General features: G+C 46.1%; 1 protein-coding gene across 1 annotated transcript; it reads left to right on the top strand.

Annotated features, from left to right (window-relative positions):
- Nucleotides 1-1746: 1746 nt before the first annotated feature.
- LOC117863347 (uncharacterized) lies at nt 1747-9150 on the top strand. Its single transcript, XM_034747008.2, has 9 exons — nt 1747-1902; nt 2260-3945; nt 4270-4496; nt 4627-4959; nt 6884-7130; nt 7770-7898; nt 7979-8194; nt 8302-8425; nt 8632-9150. Exons 2-9 carry the CDS (start codon nt 2389-2391, stop codon nt 8868-8870), a joined length of 3072 nt encoding a protein of 1023 aa, XP_034602899.1. The 5' UTR covers nt 1747-1902; nt 2260-2388; the 3' UTR covers nt 8871-9150.
- Nucleotides 9151-11171: the final 2021 nt, after the last annotated feature.

Below are 11171 nucleotides of genomic sequence, written 5' to 3' on the forward strand. Positions count from 1 at the left end.
AAACAGAAGGAGTATAAGAGTATATTGTTTCACTTCACACGGCTATACTCCTCGAAAGCATGACTGTTGGTTGCATATGCTTAGGTAGCCCACTCGCATAGTCCCTTAGTTTCTCCATATGTACTTATTTCAATTGAATTCATAAAGATATTTATTTCGCATAGTTAGTATATGAATTGAAAACATAGAGTAATAGTGTTTTAGTTGTATGTTATATCCACACGCGTCTAATTCCCATGTCTTGCATGATTAACGCGTATGATTTCCATACTCTGCACATAAGCAAATCAGCAGCAGAATCACGTCACACACGTCCCGCATATTGATGCGAGCCTAGTGCCGGTCGGCATCACCATGCACTGCCTGACCACCATACCAACACCGACTAGCACAAATAGTGATGCTTGCAAGGGATGAACCATTTGTGAAAATACGTCATTACTAACTCAGATCAGATATTATAATTAGAGATGAGATCGTAGAGATGTAGCAAGTATTACTTGAGTAGAAGGAATTAAATAAGTTAAAGTTAAAAAATAGTTGTGAGTTTCAAAAGAAAATACTATGAGAGTTCTCAGTACTTCTGCATATTTTATTGGTGAAAATCGCAAAATTGATAAACCTAGCATGTGTGGAGGGCGAAGTTCACATTATGCACTAATAATGATAGTTGCCCAAACATATGCTATCGAATATTTCAATACAGTAAGACATATATCTTTTAATCAGGACGAGTTTTTTAGAAAAAAGTATATGAGATGTTTCGAGATGTTCCGTAGAGGCAAAATCATATGATACTGTATCTCTATAACCAGGACGAAGCTAGGATTGGAGCAACAGGGGCTAAGCAAATTATGTCATGCAAGTTTGTTACAAATTAGGATCAAACTAAATAAATTTCATTACAAACTAAATGAACTATAGTGGATAAATTTTGAGCATAGGGGCCATAGCCCCCCTCCCTAGCTCCGTTCCTGCCTACAACGTAACTTTCTACGTACGAACATCTTGTGATCATACATATACAAACATTACACTATAGCCATCAAATTTGGCCATTTTTTCAGGCTTTAAGGGGCCAACACCCGGCATGTGTTGAAGACTTGCCCGGCCTCAAGGTGACGACGGGCCGCTGTTTTCCTAAGCAAGATGCCGTCGCCCACTGGCGCGAGGGGCCGCCGAGCCCACCCCAAGCAGCTGGGGCAAGAAGTTCAATTTTTTATTTGTTACAAGACCCGACCTCAATCTTGAGCGCTTTTTGCTAAGGTCGATCTTAGGGTCGCCTGTGTAATGTATGAGGTCGACTTTAGCTGGCTTTAATATTCCCGTATTTCCTACACCTTTACCTTGCGATATCTTCAGCAGTACAAACGCTAAATTGGACTGACACAAATTCCGAATGATCATTTACAGTGACGAAAAAAACACAAAGAGAAAGAAGAACAAGCAAAAACAAAAAAAAACACTGAATATTCAACTGTTTCGTGAACATTCCGTCGTGCCAGCTACGCATTTCTGACCTTTTGTTTCGCGAGCCAAGCGTGCAAGCGCGCGTCCGGCGCGCGAGTCCCCCTTGGCGACGCGCCGCGGCTCGTTGGTCGCTCCACCCAATCGAGAAGGAGCCGGTGGGCCCGACCCGTTTGAAACCGTGACGCTGGCGTGCGGGCCCCCCCACCGCCATCCACTTTTTCCTCATCTCTCCCATCAATCTATCGGCATCATCGCCGGGGACCCCAGCCACCCCCGCCCCCGCCCTTATCATCACGGGAGAGGCGGGCTCTCGAACCGACCCGTCCCCATCCACCCCTTCCCGAACCACCGGAGCGCGCCGGCGCGGCGCGGCGCGAGAACCCTTCCCCGGCTTCCGCTTCCCGTCCTCAGCCCGGCCCCGCCCGCCCACTGGTAAGCCTCGCCGTGCCGTGATTTCCCTGCCGTGGCATCAAATTTGATCGGATCAAGCAGTGTCCGCGGAATCTGCTTTTCGTTGGGTTGTGAGGAGAAGCCGCGGGTATCGGTGTTCCGTACCGAGTGACCGATCTCGATCTCGGATGAGGGGGGAGTGAGTGGCCAATTTTGCTGTGACTGCTGATCTGCACCGGTGCGTGGCTACGGCTGGTGCCGATCGAGATTAGCTAGATTGAGAATCCCAGTCGCAATTCTGTGCGAAATTCGGTTACCCTGCGCTGGAATCTCGGTGCCTACGTTGTTGTCGTTGCTGCTGATTCGCAGAGACCTAATCAATCTGCTGTTCCTGTGCAGGGGAGAGCGTGCCTCCGATCGCGTGCGCGGCGGCTGATGGGAGGCTAGATTCCGGGAAGGAGAAAGCAGTCCGCACCCAGGTACACGTCCTCACGAGGTAGATTTTGTTAAGCGAAGCTCGATCTGAGAATGGGGCTGTTCCGGGCGGCGTCCGGCCTGGCCCGGGTGGCGCTGCGGCGGAACCTCGCGCGCGCCGCGGGGAACCCCTTCGCCGGCGGCGCGGTCCCCGGCGCCGCGCCCGCGCGCTACTTCCACTCCACGCGCCCGCGCCGGTTCGCCGCGCCGGCGCCCCGCGCGGTGCCGCTCTCGCGCCTCACCGACAGCTTCCTCGACGGGACCAGCAGCGTCTACCTCGAGGAGCTGCAGCGGGCGTGGGAGGCCGACCCCAACTCCGTCGACGAGTCCTGGGACAACTTCTTCCGCAACTTCGTCGGCCAGGCGGCCGCCACCTCGCCCGGCCTCTCCGGGCAGACCATCCAGGAGAGCATGAGGCTGCTGCTGCTCGTCAGGGCGTACCAGGTGAGCGGCCACTTAAAGGCCAAGCTCGACCCGCTCGGGCTGGAGGAGCGCCCGGTCCCGGACGTGCTGGACCCGGCGTTCTATGGGTTCTCCGAGGCGGATTTGGACCGCGAGTTCTTCCTAGGGGTGTGGATGATGGCGGGGTTCTTGTCGGAGAATCGGCCTGTGCAGACGCTGCGTTCCGTGCTGAAGCGGCTCGAGCAGGCCTACTGTGGCACAATTGGGTATGAGTACATGCACATTCCAGACCATGACAAGTGTAATTGGCTCAGGGATAAGATCGAGACGGTTAACCCAAGGGAGTACACCTATGACCGTCGCCAGGTCATGCTCGATAGGCTTATCTGGAGCACACAGTTTGAGAATTTCTTGGCGACCAAGTGGACCACCGCAAAGCGGTTCGGTCTTGAAGGTGCAGAGACTCTGATCCCTGGCATGAAGGAGATGTTTGACAGGGCAGCTGATCTTGGTGTAGAGAGTATTGTCATTGGTATGCCACACAGAGGCAGGCTGAATGTTTTGGGAAATGTCGTCCGGAAGCCCTTGCGACAGATCTTCAGTGAGTTCAGTGGTGGTACCAAGCCTGTTAATGAAGGGGAAGGGTTGTATACAGGGACTGGTGATGTCAAGTACCATCTAGGAACTTCATATGATAGGCCTACCAGGGGTGGGAAACATATTCATCTGTCACTGGTTGCAAACCCGAGTCATTTGGAAGCAGTTGATCCTGTTGTTGCTGGGAAGACAAGAGCGAAACAGTACTATTCTAATGATCGTGACAGGACCAAGAATTTGGGGGTATTGCTGCATGGTGACGGTAGTTTCTCAGGGCAGGGCGTTGTGTATGAGACCCTCCATCTTAGTGCCCTTGAAAACTACACCACTGGTGGGACAATACATATCGTGGTCAACAATCAGGTTGCGTTCACTACTGATCCAAGGTCAGGGAGATCCTCACAGTATTGCACGGATGTTGCCAAAGCATTGGATGCTCCGATTTTCCACGTTAACGGTGATGATTTGGAGGCCGTGGTTCATGTCTGTGAGCTTGCTGCAGAATGGCGACAAAAATTCCATTCCGATGTGGTGGTGGACATTGTATGCTACCGGCGATTTGGCCATAATGAAATTGACGAGCCCTCCTTCACCCAACCTAAAATGTACAAGGTATAGGTTCTTGATTGTTTCACTTGCCTTGTTAAGGTCTGGCACAAATTTATGCATAGTCTTCAAATATTTGTCTATCCTGATTCTTGCTGTATCATTTGAGTAATGATGTCTTTGGTACTCCATCTAGTATGTTGAAGGGAAAAAAAGTAAGTTCTGATTATTTACTATGTACCTTTTGGTATCAGAATCAGAAGAATTAATAAATCTGAAATTAATAGTGATTCTGAATATTCAAATTTTTTGTTTAGTTACGGTGTTACCCGTGTCACTGTCACATGTGCCCATTCACATCTGGGAAGTTTCTTTGCCTGTTTGTACCAGGTGATCCGGAGCCATCCAAGTGCGCTTGAGATTTATCAAAATAAGCTGTTAGAATCTGGGAAGATCTCCAAGGAAGATATTGACAGGTTAAACAAGAAGGTCAGCACGATACTGAATGAGGAATTCAAGAACAGCAAAGACTATGTCCCTAACAAGAGAGACTGGCTTTCAGCTTACTGGACTGGGTTCAAGTCACCAGAGCAGATTTCACGTATCAGAAACACCGGGTATATAGCTCCTTCTCATCCAGTTTTCTTTGTTTTCTGTGCTTCTGTCCACATTTTGAGCAATCTTTGTCTGAAGAAAACACTTTTGAGTAAGTACTCGTCATGCAATTCATTTCATTGCAACCTGCAGTGTCAAGCCAGAGATCCTAAAACGTGTTGGAGAAGCCATGACTACTCTGCCAGAAAACTTCAAGCCTCACAGGGCTGTGAAGAAGATTTTTGATCAGCGGCGTAAGATGATCGAGACTGGAGAAGGCATTGATTGGGCAGTGGGTGAAGCACTTGCTTTTGCTACTCTTATAGTTGAGGGGAACCATGTCAGGTTAAGTGGTCAGGATGTTGAGAGGGGTACATTCAGCCACCGTCATTCGGTCATTCATGACCAGGAAACTGGAGAGCAGTACTGCCCGCTTGATAATCTTGTTATGAACCAAGACGAGGAGCTTTTTACTGTGAGCAACAGGTATGAATTCAGATGTACCAAATTGTTCCAGTTAGGGGTGTGCCTGGGTCATCGCAGCTCATGTTCATTTTCTAAAAGGAAACATGAATATTGCTATAACCAGATAAACCCAAACAAACCCAGCTAATTCTGTCGGCTGCACTAGTAGTAGATTTCTTTTTCCACATACTGAGTAACTAAAAATTCCAAAACAAGGCATTGCATGTTCATATGTCTAACAACTTAAGGTCAAATAATGTTGTTGTACAGTTATTAATTTTTTTTGTAGTACTATCATTTGTAATTTTTTGACAGCTGGCATATGGCTTCTAGACATTGATGTATTATGTTTCCTATTGCTGTCATTAATTCTAGAAATGAAATCCATCTGAAAATATTTGCTTTAAACAAAATAATGGTGCATCGACAATTAGTGAAGAATCAGATGTCAGGCTCTACCTTTGGTAGTGTTGGTCATAGAGTTGTACTACCTACCTACTGTTGATGCCTGGGTAAGTGGGTATCAGCGTATCATTAGTTTAATTTGAACATCTGAGATAGTGTTATAGGGTTTGTATGGGTGAATTGAGAAACACAAGTAAGGTGCAGCAGAAAGCAAGAAACACAGGGCAGGGATAGGATTTCTAAGAGCATCTCCAGCAGATTGCATATATCCTTCCTCAATACCAAAAAACTACCGTTTGGGGGATTTTGGAGATGAGATTTAACTCCAGTAGATTGCCAATCTCTTCCCCAATACCAAATTTTTTTTGGCAACTACCAAAAACTCAGCTCCTCTACCCTTGATGTAGGGGAATGCAACCCTTCCCCAATCGGTAGTTGGTCTTGGCGCGCGGAAGTTTCCGCGCCACCTGGCCATGTCACTCGGCCGTGGAGGCTGCCGTCGAGCGGCGCCGAGACCCCTGCACCACCCAACCCATCCAGATGAGAGAGAGAGAGAGAGAGAGAGAGAGAGAGAGGAGGATGAGAAGATCCATGAGCTGCCTACCTCACCCGGCGGCGTGCCATGGCTGGATGCAGAGCTCCGGTGGTACACCTCCGAGCCATGGGAGCTGCCTTTGTTGCCGCGGCATGGAACCTGAGATCCACCTCTCCGAGGACACTGGGCCCTTCTCCAGGGGTGGATCTGAGGAGGAAGGAAGGGCGGCGCTGGCAATCGCTGGAACAGAGAGAAGGTAGGGGCGGCGCTGCCTCGCGTGACGGCGAGTCGCGTCAGGTCGCATGCGCGAGAGAGAGGTTGGGTCGGAGGGGAAAAGGAACCGCATGAGAGTTTGAGAGAGATGGGGCCGGGAGGAAGTAAAAGGAAAAGAAAGGATTCAGACATGCGGGTCCCACCTGTGATTGAAGATTGGTTTTTGGTAGTCTGCTGTAGCAGCTATCTCCAAAAACGCAAAATCATCTAAAGGGGAGGGAGAGAGAAAATATTTTGGTAATGGGATATGAGCAATCTGCTGGAGAAGCTCTAACTAATGATATTGCTTTGTACGCCTCATTTCCATGCATTGTAGGCACTGAGATGATGTAGATCAGGAAAAAATCATTAAATAAGCATAATGGGTACTGAGATTTAGTAGTATGATTAAAACAACTCAGGTGCAGGGCTGAGTGATAAAAAGATCAATGTTAATTAGATTAGATGACTGATTCCACATGCTCATATGTCATCTTAGCTGTACAAGTTTTCAGATGCAAAATGTTAGAAATTTAGAATAAAAAATTTTACACCCTCGTAACTGGCCAAATCAGTAACTTTAATTTCGGATAAAGACAAGTATTGGTGTTGTCCTTTAGGGAATCATAACCTTAAGGTTGAGAGCTGGTATATGTAGGAATATATGGACCATCCTTTCATGCTTAACTATTTTCCCTTTTAATAGTCAATCCGGCTTTGTTTTACCTGACCAGTATACAATTATTTCAACAGTTCCCTGTCAGAATTTGCTGTTTTGGGCTTTGAGTTGGGTTACTCCATGGAGAACCCAAACTCACTGGTCCTATGGGAAGCTCAGTTTGGTGATTTTTCAAATGGGGCCCAAGTGATATTTGATCAGTTCCTGAGTAGTGGGGAGTCAAAATGGCTCCGCCAGACTGGCCTTGTCGTCTGCCTTCCTCATGGATATGATGGTCAGGGACCTGAACATTCTAGTGCAAGATTGGAGCGCTTTCTTCAGGTACCTATTTTTCATGTTGAACTGTGAAGATGCCGTAACACCTGTCTCTTGTGTTTGAATTAGTATCCATACTCCATACATTTGAAAGGAACAATTGCAAGGTCACTTACTGTAAATTACTTCTACCACAATTGCAAGGTCTTTTTTTAAGTGTTTGTTATCATTTACCAGAAAAAATGTTTCTCTTTGTTGCTTGAATGTTTTTTCTTTGTCATGAGCTCATAACTAAGCAGTTAAATACCTAAATGTGAACATCTGTCAACTGTCATGGAAGTGGAGCAAAATTATCCATGGTAGCTCACTGGTGATAACATTAATTTGTACTTCCTCTACTCTTGAGTTTTAACTAGTGGCTGCACCACATCCACTTGCACTTGGTATGTTTATGGAGTTGCTGTTACTTATAGACATTTTGCAGTTTATCAGTTCTATTTTGATTTCATAGAAATATGTTTAATTTTAGTTCACTGTATATGTTTTAAAATACTTGTGCCAAAGAGCATATTTTGAAAATTTAATTGTAAGTCTTGCAAATGCTAAAAAAGGAGGCCTAAAATGCGATAAGTATTCTTGGATTACGCGTGTAGATGCTGATACTTTTTTGGTTATTTATATTAAGCATCAACAACTGTATTGCAGATGAGTGATGACAACCCTTATGTTATACCCGAGATGGATCCAACACTGCGGAAGCAAATCCAGCAGTGCAATTGGCAGGTTGTGAATGTTACGACTCCTGCAAATTACTTCCATGTTCTGCGTCGCCAGGTGAAAAATCTTTGCAAATTTCTCCTTCCTCCTTCGAAACCATCTTATGGTGCACTGAAATGGTTTACCTCTGTTTCTAGATACACCGGGACTTCAGGAAGCCTTTGATTGTGATGTCCCCAAAGAACCTCCTTCGCCACAAGGACTGCAAATCGAATCTATCTGAGTTTGATGATCTTGCGGGCCACCCTGGTTTTGACAAGCAAGGGACACGCTTCAAGCGGCTCATAAAGGACCAGAACAATCACAAGGACCTTGAGGAGGGAATCAACCGTCTGGTTCTTTGCTCAGGAAAGGTAGGTTGTGTCATCCTTGGAAGTTATATTTTCAAAAAAGTGACATCCCTCTCTGGCAAGTCAGCAAGATATTCTTTGACCTTTTTTTTCTTTTGCTATGGTTGCAGGTGTACTATGAACTGGATGAAGAAAGAAGGAAGACGGAGCGCACTGATGTTGCTATATGTAGAGTTGAGCAGCTCTGCCCATTCCCCTACGACCTCATCCAGCGCGAGTTGAAGAGATATCCAAGTATGTTTATATAAATAAGTAGCTGGTTTTCATTCTGTTGCATGGTTCAGATTTAACCTGTCAAGAAATAGTGTACAGCTGGCATACTCATTTGTGAACTACTACTAGGATTTGTTTTCCAGTTGGACATTCCTCCATATTCATTGATGCAGTATTGCTAAGAAACAAACTGATATATGCCATCTGCCTGTGTTTCTGTTGTACAGATGCCGAGATCGTGTGGTGCCAGGAGGAGCCGATGAACATGGGTGCATACAGCTACATCAACCCGCGGCTGGTGACGGCGATGAAGGCGCTGGGCCGGGGCGGCATCGAGGACATCAAGTACGTCGGCAGGGCCCCGTCGGCGGCCACCGCGACAGGCTTCTACTCGGTGCACGTGCAGGAGCAGACGGAGCTGGTGCAGAAGGCGCTGCAGCGCGACCCCATCAGCTATCCGTTCTGATTCTGATGAAAGAAAGAAACCCCCTGTAGATTCTTGGAGTAGCCCTGGAATTGGAGACCTTTCTAATTTTGATTCCACTAGTACCATAGAGAGAGCAGGTCCGAGTTATACCTGTGCAGCAGCCATTTGGTGAAGGGAAATAATTTCGTTTCGGATGTACGGTACCGCATGAAAGAAACCGTTTGAACTCCCGTTTTAGCCCGTGTTTTGATTTGCATCCCGTGTATTTCTGAATGCTAAACTGGTATGTCTTGTTATTAGAGGTACCGAAATTTACTTATGGGTGAACATTCATGTTTTTCTTTTGAATGGCATGCATATAGGACAATACATCGCGAAAGCACCTGCGCAACTGCATGCCAAATAATCTACGGGCTTAGTCAGGCCATGATGGTGGTGGTGGAAAGTTAATTTGAAAACTTGATGATGGAAAGCCTACATGACGAACATAGAAGCCTGCACTGGAGCAGCGGACTGAGCTAGGGTGCATTTGGTTGGCGCTGTGGGATTGGCCCATGTCAGTGTCCTTGGCACGGGGCACTTAACATTTGATTAGTTTGAGAGGCATTCGTCGCTGCTGCACCAAACCTGCTTATGTGGTCATGAAGAAAATGATATTCGGCCGAACTGGCTGCCTTTTTCTCTTGAAATTAATACTCGTTCCAAATTATAGGTCGTTTTAGCTTTTTTAGATTCATAAATATTATTTTGTATCTAGAATAATATCTATGAACCTAGAAGAGTCAAAATAACCCATAATTTGGAACATGGAGCAAAATCTAGGTACCCTGAAATGCAACCTTGGCTGCCATGTTGCATTGCAAGTTTGCAACGAACCATGCATGTTTCAGGCAAGTATTATTGCGTCATTCTTTACCCTTTTTGAGCGAAATGTCATTCTTTTCTGTTTCCAGACTCTTGCCGACTGGCCGCATTCGATGCAAGCCCATGGGCTCAATCAAACAAATATTACTGGGCCTCCTACTGGCCCAGATCATTTAGCTTGAACAGTTGGGCCCCAAGAAAGCGAGAGAGCTCTGTCAATCTGGCCCTGCGCCATTGGCTCATGTCGTGTCCTTTGCACTGGATACTGATTCTTATTGAGTTGTTCATCAATAAGTAATTACTGCTCCAACTTGGTTATTACTCCATTTGTTGAAAGATCATTCACTTTTGGCCCATTCCTTACGAGCACTGTTAATCCCCGTACGCCACTGATGGAGCAGCCATCCCTGCCTGCGAAGAGTTGTCAGGGCACTGATAGGGCGCTAACCAATTTTTTTTCTGAAAAGGGAATATGTATTAATATTCCAGCCCTCTGTATAGATTGATATATATAGCTGTCCATTATTACACGCAGGACTAAGATTTGACTGAAAGAAAAGGTATTTGAATAGATGTTCATCACATTCATCCCACTTGAATCAAAAAGACTGTAGTCTATTACTAAAACACCAGCCATTTGAAGCATAGATCTCCCGCTGTCTCAAGTACACGACACCCCCAATTTATTTGGGGTCTTTCTCCTTCCTGCAACGTCCAAAAGTACCTGTATAGATGAAAAAACTCGTGTCTTATTTAAAAACCACATCATTGCGGCTTAGCCAATTAGCCAACACACGCTCCAACCAATTGGCTCATGTGTGCGTCCTTTGCGCTGGACACTCATCTTTGAGCCGTCCATACCATTACTGCCCCAACTTGCTTATGTTATGTTGGGCATTACTTGGAAGAAATTCATTTACTTCTGGCACAAGTGCCTGCTGCCTGCCTGCCTTTTCATCTGAAAATTACCTGCAGGTAGCAGGCAGTCATAACTCATAACCTACCCATTTGAATGGATCTGCTTCGACCTCAAGCAATACAGTGGCAGAGTGGCCTCACACAAAAAACTGAAATTGGTGTTCAGAATGTAACACTAAACTATACACACTACTTCTTACCTGCAACTCTGCAAGCATTGAAGCACGTACGGTAATGGTTGGCAGTTCCAGTTTCATGAGAGTTCGCACGGGATGAGCCTGTAAAAGGACACCTCAACTCTGAGAAATTTAACCCCATCGGCAGTAGCTCTCTGAAACCAAATCTGCAGCACGATTTCCTGCATTGAAGCCATGCATTGCATTGCATGCACCCCGTACCAATCGTCAAATTAACTTGAGGTCCCCAGCGAGAGGAAAAAAGGTTAACATTCTATATAATCTACTCAGCACAGGGTTACATTCGGCATCGATGAAATAATGACTGTCACGGCCAATTTATATGGCGTCGCTACCATATATTTTACTAATTAACTTCACC

Source organism: Setaria viridis, chromosome 7 (genome assembly GCF_005286985.2).
Source record: "Setaria viridis chromosome 7, Setaria_viridis_v4.0, whole genome shotgun sequence".
NCBI lineage: Eukaryota > Viridiplantae > Streptophyta > Magnoliopsida > Poales > Poaceae > Setaria > Setaria viridis.